The sequence below is a fragment of the Amyelois transitella genome, chromosome 10, assembly GCF_032362555.1.
Source record: "Amyelois transitella isolate CPQ chromosome 10, ilAmyTran1.1, whole genome shotgun sequence".
Lineage (NCBI taxonomy): Eukaryota > Metazoa > Arthropoda > Insecta > Lepidoptera > Pyralidae > Amyelois > Amyelois transitella.
The window spans coordinates 6402874-6419897 of NC_083513.1; the positions used below are offsets into that span (position 1 = coordinate 6402874).

A 17024-nucleotide genomic window follows, 5' to 3' on the forward strand; every position below is an offset into this window, starting at 1 on the left:
GGGAAGAAGAAACATATATTACTCGACTATCTAAAATTGAGTTAAGTGCTTATGAATGAAGAATTTACGTGTTCTCAATTACATCTTCCGTAAAATAAGTAAAAAAAAAATAATTCATTTGTAAAACAAATATTATTTTTCACCTACAATTCATTGTAAACTATATCATCTAAATATACACTTACAATGTTACAGATAAGTAATGCTAGCTCGTTCCGAATCAGCAATAAGTCTAGTTAGAACAAGAAACCGTTATCATCAATCCAGGGACGACAAACGAGTGACAGACGGAATGCAACCGCGGTTTGAGTCCTGTGATTTATTGACGGGATCACAGTGCCTCCAGGAAGAACCAGCTTAAGGTAAACTTTCTTATATAGATAATCCCCCGTTCTTCTTTGTGATTAGATTGACGCGAGGTTTTGGGCTCATGATAGTGTTTTTTCTACAGTTTATATAATCTCATAAATTCCTAATTGTAATAAAAACCATAGTAAAGAGCTTTACCAAAATCAATTTATTTTTTCTGAAGTTAAAAAAATCACTTAGTAATGTCGAGAAATAAAAATTAATGTTTACTGTAAGACAAACCTTCTTATCGGTGGCTAAAAAAATAGGTCTATTATTTTCTAAAATGCCTACCTACATTTCTGGTCAAGATTGCCTTTAGTCTAGTAAATATTTCCATAAAATGATCAAACAAATTGAAACGCTAATACTATTAAATAGAAAACCGCCATGCTTTACAACTACTCTGAATATGATAGGAGAATTTCGGAGAACAGTTGATTATATGATATTGTTAATAAGCGTTATGACTATTACGGTAGAGCTTTTATATCACAGAGGCGAATTCGGCGAATATTGATAACGATTGTAGTATTGGGCCAATATTTTTAGTAATTTATTAAAAAAGAAAACAATGTAAGCAATGTTATAGACACTTCATTCTTATCCATTAAATAAGTAAGTTTGGTTAAGTGCAAATAATAATAATAAGACAACATAAATAAAATATTGACACAGCCATTTTTGTCACAGCCAACAATATCTGATTGTAAACGACTTTTTATGGAAAAAACTTAACAAAGCCGATTAGTCTTTCTGTAGAAAATAGCTTTGTGTTTAAATTCCCACTAAAATTCACTAAATGATTTTTTCAATTAATTTTCAGCTTCTTATTATTTCTCTTTAGTAACCGGTAGGAAGCAAGACACTCTTCAAATCTTCATTGACTGGTCGGTCAGTACGAAGATTCAATCTATACAACAAAGATACATTGTACATAGAACATAGGATATTACTTTTTCCCAATGAAATAATGTGCCGTGTTCTTTGCGGCACTTTAGAATATATTCATTTCATATAGTTCACATGGATTTCTTCAAAAGGCGACTAAGGGATAGACTTATAAACTTCGGATTCCTCTTGTAACCTACGTCACTATTTTAACCTCAATTCCATCATGGAGATTGCTGTGTTAATACCAGGAATAAGGGAAATTTGTGAAACGTGTGCCTGAACTGAACTTTGGTAATGTATTTTGGTTATAACGAATATCGGGTTTACAAATCACAAAGTATAAGGTATTTAAAAACAAGACAAAGCCACTCACACCACTTCATTTATTAAAATAATCCTCGATTTCCATAAGAGTTTTATCTTTTGTTTCCGGCAAAAATATGTATAAAATAATTAAACAAATAAAAACGCTCACTCCATAAAAAATAAAAGCTCCATGCATCCCAGCTGTTTTGAAAAGAAATGGAGATAGTTTTAAAACTGTAGATGATAATATATTATGAGCAAAAACTACAATTATTACCGCTAGAGCTTTACAACGCAAAGGTATTAATTCTGCAAATATTGACGTGGACAGAATCATTGGGCCACAACTGACTGAAATATAAAATATTGTAAGCAATACTATGCATAGAATACTACTATCAACTATGTAATTCAATTTGATCAAGTATAAATATAAAGACAAAATTAATAAAAAGGAAGCTGAACATGATGTGGCTGTAAATAACATAACCCGCCTTCTTAAAATTTTTGAGAAGTAACATCCAATGTACATGCCAATTATACTAACACCATCTAATATTAACATTCCCCGATATGCATTCGAATTATTACCTGTAATTTTCTTTAAAATCTGTACGGCATATACATGGCACACTAGTTTTCCTGATAATACGAACATTGACAATAAAATTAATGATAATAATATCGGCTTATAGACAGGTTTATCAGAAAATAATCGAATTGAGCTCATTATTCGTGTACAATCACGTCTGTTTGATCGAGCTGTGCAGTTTCTTAAGTAGATTTTTTGTGACATTATAATTTCTTTTAATTCCTTTTCTGCTTCGTCACTAGTTCCTTTCAACATTCTATGTGCTGCAGTACATTCTTCAAAGCGGCCTCGAGAAGCTAACCAGTAAGGAGAATTGGGCCACAAAAATGAAGAAAAGCTGTAAGATAAGCAAACAAGTGCCACGATCACGATATTTCTCCAATGAGAAAAAGTACCTATTATATTGGCTACAAAGAAACCCCAATAGAACGTTGCTGATTTTATAGTCAGAAATACACCTCTATATTTCGGAGAGGAATACTCAGATATAATTAACATCGACTGTGTAAAATTAACACTAACGAGAACCCCTACAGTAATTTCAGCAATTAATATTGAGACAACATTTGTACTAAAATACCATATCACAAAACCAATGACTGCAACCACACTAGATATCATAAATGGTATTTTCCGTCCATAAATTTCTGAGAGCACTGGTAACATGACGTCCCACGGTAAAGCACTGTAACCGTAGGCGGAAGCTGAAAAAGTAATTATGATTTTAGCTTTAATTTGAGTGTTCAAGTAAATATAAATTATTAAGGATTACTTATAATATTACTTTACAATAATATGAAATCAAGCAAACATCTGACTGAATTTCCTCAGAATGTAATTGGACACTTTTTTAACATTATGTCTCACAGCTGAGCATAAATATTTTAGTGTCCTCATCAAAATACAAATACATACACAGCCAAGATACCATTTCTTCACTAACAGCATTAGTTGAGTTTGCTTCTGCCCTTAGCTGTGGTATCATAACAGTGGGCGTTCCAAAACATAGTCCAGCGACGAAGAATAAAGTCCATGGTGAAATACAAATTAATATCTGAAACGAACTGTGCAGTTAAATACATTTATTTCTGATCATTATGTTGGTGGTTACAAGTGAAAGTTAGGTTAGTGTACATACAACTCCTGTAAGCCTGTTCTCTATAACTTTTCTGATCTTTGTGGGTTCCCAGTTACACCCTCCGCCGAAACGCATCGGGACCAGGGGTCCGTCTTATTTATAAAACACATGGACAGACTTCATGCTTATAGCATTACCTTATAGTCCGACAGTCAACCTTTATGTTAAACAGAGAATTCAAGTGGATACTCGGGAGTCGTGGATCCCAGTTCTCCCCGAAAAGCACACAACATGAACAAATGGGTTATAAAAACAAATAAACAATGCATAATATTGTTTCTGATTACAAATCTGTACAGAATGAATTCCAAAAAATTGAAGCAATTTCTACCTTTGTGACTTTGCATAAAACTGTGGACAGCGTTATAAAATTCTACGTGCCGTCTGGGATTTCTTTACTGTGGGACTTTACACAACGAATACGATATTGAAGATTCACAAAGTATACTCAAAAAATCGTAAACATAGAATATAATTAAGGAAACCGCAATTTAAGACCAAGTTTCCAACAAACCTTTGTTTGACATCTGTTTCCATTAAAATATATAAATAAGAAAGATCTTTTATCTGGAGGATAAATATTTCTCTAACTGCTCAGCGCAGTTAGAGAAATATTATTGAATAATATTATAGAAGCATAACTAAGAAAAGGTCATACTGCAAACATGAAATCTATATTTATTAAATTCTTCCGTTACTGGGTGACTGACTGACTGACAGAAAACGCACAGACCGAACTGCCGGGTCTAGAGACGTAGATGTTAACATGTGGGTTCCTTATGTTTCCTTGGGGCAAGGGGATTTCCCGTAAATCCCGCGGGAACGACGAATAAGGAGATATTTGGTTTTACCGGACTTTCTCTAGGACCAAAATAAGGCAACAATCTTCACCTGTTTAATGAGGAACTTCCAGGAATCATCACCATATTTCTCGATTTCTTCTTTTTTAAGAGGCGTATATATATATTCCATCCTTAATGTTATAACACTTCATAAAGCACACTGGTTAAGCAGTAAAATGATTACACATTTTTAAATATTTTTACTAGTGATGTACCACGCAATGAACTATATAAGTAGGTATAGTAGGCTTAAAGATAATTAATGTTGATTTATTTTCTCGCCAATATTTTGTAAATATATAAAAGATACTTTTAACTATAACTTTTTTTTCTTTAACTATTTTACATACTATCAATCCACCTTTTTGAAGTTTGCAAGTGCGGAAACAAAAACTTTAAAGTAACTTACAAGCCTTCACTACACATGAAAATCGTAAGCCTTCATACATACTTTTATGCAGAGGAATAAATAATAAAGATTTCACGGATCTGTTCATCTGTATTCATCACAATAATAACCCTTAATGCTAAATGGATGTGAGAAATAGGCTTGCTATAAACTATCACACCTTGTTCGGTCAGGTAGGCCACAACAACATACAAAAATAAACACATAATCGTAACCCTTTTGTATTACCGCCCATGCCTATTTTAAAACGGCGAAGAATAATTTCATTTACATAACAAACTTATTTACGTAGCTGTGATACATACATATATAGTTACACTTGTGATTCACGTTTTCATATTCAATGGATAATGCCCATATATTAAACTGAATGAATATACAATTATACTCATTTATAAACACTTATTTACACAGCTGGATACATGATGTGTTAAATATATTTTTGATGTAATTAAAATTTATACAAATATTGCATGCCGGTTACGCCAGGCACGGGTTAAACATTGTCTGAAGAAATCCTAGTTTGTCTTCTTCAGGAATGGTTATGCGAGCTAATAGACTTAAAACTCAGGATACCGTAGACCGAACAAAGTTGAGAGTAAAACGGAGACGATAAATTAGAGATAAATGAAGCAAATTTACACCTACATATGTACATTTTCTTGAGGCATAATAACTTAAAGTATACGTATAAAACAAAGCCGCCTTTCACTTCTATTTAAAAGCTTTTTTTTAAAATTTATGTAGCTTTATAATAATAAGCTTTATTAAATTCCAAATTCACTTAAACTAGGCAAACCAATTCGACTGTAATTATTAAAATAAGTTAAGTAGGTAAGAAACAACAAATCATAGCTATGAAAGCTTTAAAGTGTACAAGTTAGAAACTGCCATTCTTAATTTACCTTCAAAGCTATTTTTGAAAGTACTCGCCTCCGAAAGAAATCCCGTGTTGTGAAATGTTGGTCGCAAAATCGCAACCAATCCCCAAGGACTACCATTTCCATAGTTTCCGTCAAACGTCCTAAACATTAAATTGTTCGACGAACAAGAAATCTGTACCCGACCGATTGCTGCGATTGTCCAATAGCCACTTGTTTATTCAAGGGTTTTTCTTTGCTCCTTTGTGAAACCGCTGAAAAGAACTAACTCAGAAGCGACGTAGAAACTCACAATAGAAATAACTACTTAGATATTTCAAGAGCCTTACACAATTCGTCGCATTGGTTGGAAATGTTTTAGTTAAAAATATTGATATAAATTTTGAGGATTGTGTACTATTAGACAATATCTATTAAAAAGAACGAAAATATATAAATGAAATAAATATAACGACACAAAAAGAAACAAATAGAAATGATATAAATAAAACGATTTAATAAATAGATTCTTTTAATGGATACGACAATAACAACTAAAAAGCAAATACACCATAATAGTGTACACTAGTAGGCACATACGTAAAAAAAGAGGCGTGCTCTTTCCCGAAGGGGTTGACAGAGACTAAATCTTTCTACTTGCCAAAATCCCTACATACTTCAAAAATACGCAAAATGTATATGTAGTCGCAATCAAATTTGATCATTGGTTTAACATATGTATTTAGTCGTTTGAAGTTTCCTTACAATGTTTCCCCTCGCCGTAAGACCTGATCTAATCTGTAGGTATGTAGATGTAAATACAGATAAAACGAGTTCGATTTCCTGTATTAGGGAAAATATGCTCACCGTGTGCTCCTAGTTTTGAACAGGTAGGAAATCTTTTGATTTGTTTTCAATAACGTTCAATTTGTTGCAAAATGTTTAATTTTATAATTTATGACCTATTTTATATGACCTGATTTATGAACTGTTACAAATGAAAAGGAATAAAAAAATCTTAAGTATACTCTCTGGGCATTTTTACAGGGGTCCCGAATTTTCTTTAAAATTTTGAGTATGTACTAATTACTACATTATGTTAGAGCGTATGATGTAACTTATAATAATATTACTTACATCTCGACAAAATCAAAGTAGTATAATGGAATAACCGAAATCGCTCAAGTCTCCTAGAATGGAAGAATTTAGAGTACAATTAACAAATTAATAAGTAAGAAACTCTGTTTGAGCAAACATCTTTCACGCGCGTGTTTGGAGATAAAGTTTCTGAATTAATTTGCCAAATAACGTCGAAACACGAGACTTAAACTTAGCACCTAACTTTGCTTGTTAAATGTTAATTGTTATCAAACGGAATATATTATACGTGGAATCTTTTGAGGCGTTAATTTTCGAAACCCTCGAACGAAGAAAATGCAGGATTTTATTTATTAATTGCTAGAACCCGTGACTTTATAAGCGTAGATTTCATAGAATAAGTGGAGGCTAATCATCAAAATGAATTTTAAAAATAGTAGTCTCTGATTAGCGTGTACATTTAAACAAACAGACATATTTTTTTTCTTCAAATCATTGACATTGTATTAATTTGGTATTTTAGTATCGCCCTCAATCAATTTTAGAACAGTCACACTATTTTTACTGCTTTTAAATACTTATATACAAATTCATTATACAAAAATAAAAATTGCAATCCGATATTTGTAACAAATTTACTAGTAAGGTTTATTTGATTCGAATATTTAAATAAATGCGCTCTAATTCACACAGCCATATCTCATTAAAAATTCATTCTCACAATTAAATTTATCCAAATAATGTTAAACTAAATCTTATTCAGGTTAAATGCAATATCTTACCAATCTTATGATGATATTTTTAATAAAAAATAATAATGTTGAAATCCAATATCCAATATTTGCTCTGCGAAGCTCATCAAGATTTACTTTCATTACCTATTTCGCTAAAGTTAAGAAAGCGTTGAGTCTGCGCTTCTTAGTAATTCTTGTAGTTTTCAACAATACCTATTTTATACGTAACAATACTTGTTGAAGTTAAATTATTTTAAAAATATTTCAATTTATTATATGAAAAAAAAACTTATTTAAACAAAGTTTATATAAGAGAATACACACTCTGCCTTTGAGCCTTAATCTAAGTAACCACGAGCTTTTAGTGCGATCCCTTTAATTGGCATAATGAGTTTTGTCATAAAATGGAATGGCATAATCGAAGTGGCATAATCTATTTAGCATAATAGTAAATTGACCTAATTTCGTTTTAGCATAATATGTGCTTTGGCATAATTATAATTTAGCATAATGCATTTATGCATAATTTTTTTTTGCACAATTTTTTTAGGCATAATGGAATGTCGCATAATAGTATTTTATCATAATAGGTAATAGGCATAAAGAAAAGAAAATGTTGTGTATTTTAGTATGTTTAATGAGTTGCATGCAAAATTTATATTGCTACTTACATGAGTATGTATAATAGTATGGTAAATAATTATTTCTATTTTAAATGTTTAGGTTAGGTTAGGTTAGGTTAGGTTCTATTATGCCTATTTTCATTATGGTAAATATCTATTATGCTTTTTTACAGTTATGGTTAATTGGTTTGTGCGAAATCATGTTTATGCTTATTGTATTTATGCTAAAAAGTGTATGCTAAAACGTGTTGTGCTTATTAGTATTATGGGAATTTGTAATTAGTTGTAATTTCATTATGCTAACTTATTTTATGCTTAAAATTTTTATGCGTTCTGGTAGTGAACCGCTTTTAGTACACATTCCACTCATATCTTCAAAGACAAATACACAAATAACTTTTTAAACAACATATTTCTTGTTTAAAAAGTTATTGTTTGTTTAATAAATTATTATATAATACATTGAGTATTATGTTCAATGAACCTCGGCATGCGGAACCATAGCTTTTTAATCTTATTCATTCCCAATAGTAATGCACCATCAAATATAAAATTGACTTCATGAAAAACACTCAGTTATAACAAAATGCAATCATTGAGTTTGATGGAATAGATAAGGCAAATTCAATTTTTAAAACGGTTCATGAGAACGCATTACTTAATGTAGGAAATGGAATGTCGTCGATTTATTTTAACCACCCGAGCTTGTTCCAAACCATTAGCTTTTCCAATCCAAAGATGAGTATAAAGTGGTAATAATGACAGCACTCGCGAGGTTTTATTATTACGAAATGCTTATCAAATAGTGAACTTTTGCGATAGAAGAGAATCTAATCGAAGTGATAATTTATTTTTGTGTTATAATGTTAGCTAAATAAAATCTATATAAAAGAAGGAAGTGCATGACATATCAACGCACAGACCAAACCGCTAGATCCAGAGACTTGACAGTTGGCGTGTAGATTATGTTAGTGATCAAGCGGTGCACTGAGAGAGGATTTCCCGAAATTCCCGCAGGAACGGGAATGATTTTTCATTTTACACGGGCGTAGCCGCGGGCATCTTCTAGTTGTAAAATAAAGCTCTCCCATATTATCATGAATAATAGATATAATAGATATAAAAGCATATCTTACAGCAGGGTTGCTGTTGGATATAGCCGTCATTCAAGAAAGAAGGTTATATAACACCTGTAGATTTTATACTAGTGCATTTATTAGCATTTTCCTGGTGTCAGTACCAGTTACGTTCTCCTCCTCTCCTTACCGTAGAAGGAACCTGTAATCCGTCAAGTGTCGTGTGGATTCCGGTACTTTAGAATAGGAACTCTCTAGAGCTCTCTATACTCGAATACATACATACATACATAAAATCACGCCTCTTTCCCTTTCTGTTTCTTTCTTTCTTTCTATACTCGAATATTAATTCCAATTTCAGAAAACGTTCCAACAGTCTAATTTTATGAACCATTTCTAGCTTATATTATTTATATTATAAAGATATTTAATCAAGTAGATTGAATATGAGTCAGTCACTTATTAATGATTTAACAAAACTCTATCAATTCGGGATATATAACCATGAAATACCTTTTCACTTAGTCCGGCTCTAATGTGCCTGCTATAAGTATAATAAATGAACCACCTTTACACTCAAAAGGCCAAGACTCAGGCGAATAGTTTCAATGTATTGACGAGGGATGTGAAAACAGTTTAAGTAGAAAGGATAAGTGTGTTTTCGTAGCATGTGTAGAGAAATTCGACACCCACTCGGCTATTTACGGGCGATGGTGCGATAAGCATTTTCTCTTTCAATACTATCAAAGAGACTGCCCGCCTATTCAGGCTTCACCCTACAAAATGTAACCCATAAAGGGAATAAGAAGATTGCAACACTGTTTCTGACTTGGCCCGCAAAAACAAACCAAAATCTTTGAATGGTATGTATCTATCAGAATGAGTCATGCGTTCAACTTTTTCGTTTATTAGGCCGCAAACGGAAACATTACCCGCGGCCGACCCTGATGAAGCCCGTCAAATCATTTGTTGGCATAGCGACGCGAAACTTCAGCTATTATTCCGGTCGGTTTGCTAAAACAAAAGTGCTCTTAATTCTTGATCTGGGATTTCATGTGATCATTACTTTACTACGACTACATCGGTTGCTTGTCGCAAATTTAATTTGAGCAAAAACAGTCAAGCATAATCCTTTGAGAAACGACGCCGATATTGCAACATAAATAGATTACAGATAGATGATATGTAAGTGCTTTTTTTGTACTACTAACATACATAACATACTAATATTATGTAAATGATTGTATTCTTTGATTATCTTATTGGGATATGGACGTGACTATATGTATGAATTATTGAATTTGATTTGCATCTAAAAACTTCTTTAGTTACTTTCTGTTATCTATCGGAAACTTTCCTGACACGCCTGACATTTGAAGGTGCTAAAATTCTTATCTGAAAGTTATAAATTAAAAATCGTTAGCAAGTGGATTTGTAACAAACTCAAGAAGCAAAGGTAAATCGGGGACAAGCAGGCTCGTTTGCCTCTTTTACCCGCAAAGTTCAAAAGGTTACTGTGACGTATCTGTTCTTGTCTTCATTTTGTAACGCCGCTTTGTTATGGAGGCCTGGGGTTGTTTGTGTATGTCATTAGAAAATTAAAGCCGCTCTCAACTGCTAAACACAGACTTTTATAATTTGACAACGACAAATATTTGTCTATTGAAATTATTAACGTAAGAAGATTATATCTTAACTGATATTTCAGCATTTATTACGTTTAATAATAAACATTGTTTTGTTTCAAAAGCTTGCTGCTTCTCCTTAATGGAGTGGAAAGAAAAATGCTTATTATATACTAGACGAATTTGTGTTTCCAAATATATCGATAGGGTTTTTCTAATGACTTTTAAAATTTCCGTAGATAGCAGCCAGATATTTTGCACAAATTTCAAGTCCACCGTAAGCTTTATGTAAGTAATATTCGAATTGAACGATTGCAATACGAGTATCAACTAAACAAAAGAATTTAATTAACTTTTTATGTAATGAAACAGTAACTGCAGGAAATATTCTCAATTTGCAATATGACGCCGCAATTTACGACCTAAACGCATTATGTCTAAAATGTACCTACTTGTACAAAAATGCGGTTTCGCCAACGAAAGTGGCGGAAGCTTTTTCACTCATAAATCGGGAGAAACGTTCTGCCACGAGCGAAGCCTGATTAAATTGGAACCCCCACCCGATCGCCTTTGACAACTCATATCTTTTTCAATTTATCGTTTAATTCTATAATTACGAGTACGTTGTCACGAATTTAAGGGCTACCTATTTTCTTCCGATTGCAGGGATGTATTAGAAACTAGTAGTGTGAGACAGACAGAAATTTAGTATAATGCAAATATTTTTTTTACGTGTTAGGTAAGAGCTATGCCACCATTAGGATATGGCAACTGTGTGGCGCAAAGGACAATTATTATCCCAGTCTTTCTTGCTACCTTATGCGACTGAAGTCTCGTTTGACTTTGGTTGTCCCGTGGCGAACCTCATACCAGCAGGCTCCCTAAAATATGACCTCTGATTTCGAAAACCTACCAACTCAATCATTAAGCTACCTAAACGTGGTTATCGAGCCTTGTACATATGATTATATGCCAGTGTTGGAAAACCAAAAGATGTCACAATTATTAACTGATGTTCGAAATGGCCCATAATAATATATGTATAAGAAAAATTATTTTATTTGACAAGGTCTTTCTTCGCCTTACAAATAATAGATAAAGACGTGATATATTTGCGCTAATGCAGGATTTCTAAAAAACATATAGTGAACACTCAAACAGTCTGACAAGTTTGTTGCGACGAGGTGAGTGGGTGCGTCTTCTCAAATCCCAACATTAGCGCATTCATGCCGGTACGTATCAGATAAATATTCAATCGCGAACCAAGCCACTGGTTTATTCATAGACGCTTTTTGTAATCGATTTAGGGACATTGCTACTTTTAAGCTCGTAGTTTCCAGCGTATTTTCTTAACTTAGTTTTTTTAGGCAAAATAAGTATAAGCTGCTGTAAAAACATATATCTTTTTCTGGGATAATTGATCTGAACGGAAATTAATAATTGAACAATCATGATATCTTAAGGTGTCATGTCATAAAGTTGACTAAATCGCTTTAAATGATAAAAACGATATAATATTTGATATTGTATATTGGTTGACTATCAGCTTTTATATTGCCTAAATGATAACAGAATGAAATATCTATAATATACTTTTAATAATATAATGCAAAACATAAAGAATCATTCCAATACTTAAGTCTGAATAATAATTTTTAAAACTGAAAAACCTGCGTAACCTGAATTAGATTTTTGAATCAAAGGAACTTTTACTGCAATCTTTCAGAGCCAGCGTTCAATCACGTTTGACGTCAGCTCATGGAGATGAATAAATTTCGATTGCATGATGATCAGGTTACATTGCATCTGAAATTTGTTTGAGCGGTCTAACCGCACATCAATGCGGTTCAGATTAGCCATTTATGTTTAAGTAACTAGAATTGATTTCTCTTGTTACTAACTCCTTACTGAGTTTGCTCGCGGCTTCGTCTGCGTGAAGCGAAAAATCCTTTGTCGCAGGAATGGCGGGAAATCCTCGCTTAGTGCAATAAGACATGCCAAATTTATAATTTCAAGACCCACCTGTTGACAAGACCTGTTTGGACTGTGCAGTCAGTCAGAGACTTCTTTTACATATTTAGATTTTTTCAGTTAGATTTTTAAAACTAATAAATGATCTTTTACTGCAATTTTCAGTCGTTCAATCACGTTTGACTCCACCTCAATAAGATAAACTATATAACTTCTGCTCGATGAAAATCTTGCATCTATGATTTGTTTGAGCGGTCTGACCGCAAATCAATGCGATTTCCACTGACCATTGATAGGTATACTTTAGTTTGACTCTGCTACATGAATTACTCTCTTATCATAACGTTTTACGCTTATATATTTAAGCTTTATAAAATGGAATTTTCACACAAAGTCGCCTATCACATCTACAAGAAGAGATGGAAAATCGAAGTGGGGAGTTGTCGTACTATTGTTTATACTGCAATACCTGATCACATCATACTTGATCACGTGGTGAGAAGAGCTTACCATAACCATAATAATAAAAAGTCATTCAATTACAATGTTTTTCAGTTCACTCATATCTGAATATTGTAAATTTTCCAGAACATTTTAAAAGAAAGTTCCGATGCATGAAGCTGCAAATACGCTTGCCCTCTTAGTAATGGCATTGTTGTGTTGTAGCACCACTTCTGCTCTAAGTCCCCTTCTGGGTTAATGTCGTGCCACGCCATGACGAGAAAATAAGTAATAGGTTTCCCGTTACATAAAATTTTGTACAGTAATAAACACTAAATAAATGAAAACAAACTTTATCTAAAAAAGAAATATTTTGAAATAAAACATTAAAAAGGTAAGAGAATTGAGAGATTAAAAAAATGAAAGAATAAGGAAAATTCTTTATTTGGACTAGTTATACATTAAAAGAGGTCGTGGGTTTAACGAGATCCAGCAAGTAGCCGCCAAAACTGCTGGCTCTGTTTATCCCACAAGGGATATAGACATGATTATATGAATGACTAGCGACCCGCCCCGGCTTCGCACGGATGCACAGCCGATACTAAATATATCTCTATTAGAACTAACTAAAGGACCGCCCGCAAAGCGGCTAACTAAGTCTTGCTCCCGGCAAAAGTGTCACTTCTGCCTGCAGTCCCGCAGATCGTAATATTTTAATTTCACCACAACTTCAAAACCAAACGTCCAATTTTAATCATTCAAAGACCAAATATTATCTACATAAACTGTTCTTATTGACGAAATTATTTATTTTGATAAAGATTAATAGCATGAGTAAAAAACGCGTTTAAATGTAGACCAAAAAAATTCAAGATTTTTAAATAAAAATGTGGTTTTTGTGCCTCACTCGACATAGATAGGTATAGTGTGTCGCGGACTTTTTTGTAGATATTTATAAGATCTACAATTAATTTAAACATTTTATGGTTCTATCTTTTGTAGTTTAGGCAACGTACGCAAAATAAGTAACTTTTTGGTTGATTTTTTTCAGTTTGTGTCCGAAAAATCCAAATATATTACAGAACCCTATTTTTTTCCAAAATAAAATATAGTCTATGTTACTCGTGGATAATGTAGCTTCGAATGGTGAAAGAATTTTTAAAATTGGCCCAGTAGTTTTTGAGATTATTCATTACAACCAAACAAACAAACAAACAAAGTTTTCCTCTTTATAATATTAGTGTAGATTTAATAATAATGACAATGATAGTTATAAACCTCAAATTTTTCCAAATCATGTATTTCCTTTGCCACTATAACAACAAACACGAAAATTTAAAAACATTTTATGATTTTTGGTCAATATTTACAACGGTAACATGGAGACGCTTCAAATATTCACAGAATATTGAAATATATATTACCTTTTAAAATAAATAATTATTAAACGGGGCTCCCAAACACATTTTAAAGATGGTAAAGAACCCTTCGTTCACGAGTCTTACACGCACTTGGCTGGTTTTTTATATACCTACTACTACCTACATTATTCTATTTATATATCGTCCTTTTCGTCGACTTAAAACTTGTATATTTCTTTCAAATCTAAAGCTAAATTTTACAAGTTGAATTTGTGAACTAACTCGGCATTTCAGTAGCAAGTTCCGATTCCGTGAAGTTGTAAATAAGATTGGCCTCCTCCTGGTAATGGCATTGTTGTGTTCAGCACCACTCCACCGTTATACAGTTCATTGAAATTATTTTCATTCTAGATCTAGTCTCGATTTAATAAACAACAATTTAATAAAAACCATATTTTTAATTTTACATAAATTCATCAAGTTCACAATTTACATATACCTACATCAAATCACGCGTCAATCCGAAAGAGAAGCCTACCTGTCTACTTACCACGATGCCTTCTTCGTTCGCTTCATAGACATATCAATCTCCTCTTGCAAACTCGGTTTAGCGAACTTTTCACCTGAACTTCTGTTAGGACGGCCCTAATTCTTCTCTAGTTCCTGGCTGTTAAAAACCAAAATAGTTTAACACATAATGTAACAAAAATCTCACCATGGCGTTAGTAATAGTAGCTACTACGAGTACATGACAAATTGTCTCTACACAATCTTAAAATGACAAAGATTTATCAGTTTTTAATATAATATATCTACTTATTTGACAACTAGCACTGAAACCTAACTTAATTTTGCAGTAAACAGTTTTACATGAGTTATTTTTATCCAAGTCATAAGAAATCAGATTTTATTAAGCCGATGTTGTGTAGAATTTGGCTCAAAGCTTACCGAATAATGGACGAAAATTATTTATTCAACTTTGATGAATCTATTTCAGTTTTACTTAACACTCGAAATAAACTTTTCTTTGACTTCATCTTCAATATCGCTCTTAATAGACTGAATAACAATATTCTAAATTAACAAAATAAGTCAGAAGAATAAAACGCGTTTCCATTGAATAAGATGGACATGTTTAATGATGCCGTGCGGTTACCGGCACTTGCATATCTTTTCCATGGATGTCGTAAAAAGCGACTAAGGCATAAGCTTGTTAACCTGGGATTCCTTTTGTAGGCGATAGGCTTGCACCTATCAGTATTTGAATCACAATCTTTATCATGAAGCCATACAGCTGAACGTAGCCTTTCAATCTTTCCGAAACTATTGACTTTTTAACGTTGAGCAACTTCTCATTAGTTAGCGTTTGAGTATAGTAAAATAAAATAAGGTTTCATTTTGTTTTCTTCCTCCTGACTTTAGTCCCGGTTGCATCCTCGCCACTCTGGAGAGGAGTCCGGAGTATACCTTTGACCATGGATCCTGGATTGGATGAGTCAGGTTTTTACACGAAGTGACTCCCGTCTGACCTCCGCAACTTTTGCAGAGGAACCTAACCCGTATTGAATCTATCATGGTTACTCATCCAGTTGCCTGAATGTGCAGGTTTCCTTACAATGTTCTCCTTCACCGTAAGAACATCGGTTGGTATTCATGGTAATGTTCATAACTTCGAAAGTAGTCATTGGTAAATGGCCGCGTTAGGATTTGAAGCTGAGCCTTTTTGCGCCACACGCATTTTAACTGGGCACCTTATCGATTCGACCACCAACGCTTTAAATAAGGTTATAACATAAAATATTCTTTCTAGTATAAGGTTCTTTTTATAGGTATTTTTTCACTGTTAGTTTCAACTAAGACACGTCTGCATATTGATTTTGTAAACATTATTTAATAATTATCTTTCTATATTAACTTACGTTGTCTTTCTTAAAAACATATATATTACGAAAACCTACGTGGTAATATAATTTTTATATTGGTTCCATCAGAACTTCGTATTTTCCGCTTGATCATGGCATATATCAGCTGTGTAAATTACTTTATAAATGACGTTACTTTACAGCCTATAATAATAGTGATGCACTTCATCGTAAGAACATCAAGCATAATTTTTATCTGTTCTTTTTTTATATGCAGGTATAATTTCAAGAGTCCTAATAAAGTTTTTGTACGTCGATAATTTTAGAAATTTTAAATGTTCATATTTTTTGTCAAACGTATAAATTGATTGACTTGACTCGTGAATTAGTATGTAACATTATGGAGGAACAGAAACCGATTTTTTTATTACAAATGTAACTTTTATTTAGTATTTTGTTTTTAAAATTTGCTTTGTTTATATTTATAGATTTTTACTATGTATTTTGCAGTACGCATGTGCATGTGCTTTATCGCACCACTATCTTAAAGTTTTTCTGTTTGGTCAGCTGATTGAGAATGCCAAACGGCATTAAGTCCGCCTTTTGTACATTTTTTTTGTGCAATAAAGTTTTAAATAAATAACTACACATACATTTTTTAAAGTCAAGTTTGGACTAGAATTTATAAAAAATATATAAATTTTAGAAAAGAATAATTAAATATTTCCTTCATATGCTAAAAAGATATATTCTTCTTCACATTTATGAAATTTGTTAACTAAAACATAGTACTACACTAGTCTGATCTTTATTTTTAAATAATAAACTCAGTTCACTTTGTGTT

The 17024-nt window shown here is 32.6% G+C and overlaps 1 protein-coding gene across 1 annotated transcript; it reads right to left on the bottom strand.

Moving 5' to 3' along the window:
- Window positions 1-1034: 1034 nt before the first annotated feature.
- LOC106136388 (facilitated trehalose transporter Tret1) lies at window positions 1035-4252 on the bottom strand. The gene is made up of 3 exons (XM_013336919.2): window positions 4170-4252; window positions 3056-3194; window positions 1035-2844 (listed from the first exon to the last, which is right to left on the bottom strand). The coding sequence occupies exons 1-3, from the start codon at window positions 4248-4250 to the stop codon at window positions 1622-1624; spliced, it is 1443 nt and encodes a 480-aa protein (XP_013192373.2). The 5' UTR covers window positions 4251-4252; the 3' UTR covers window positions 1035-1621.
- Between the last annotated feature and the right edge of the window lie 12772 nt (window positions 4253-17024).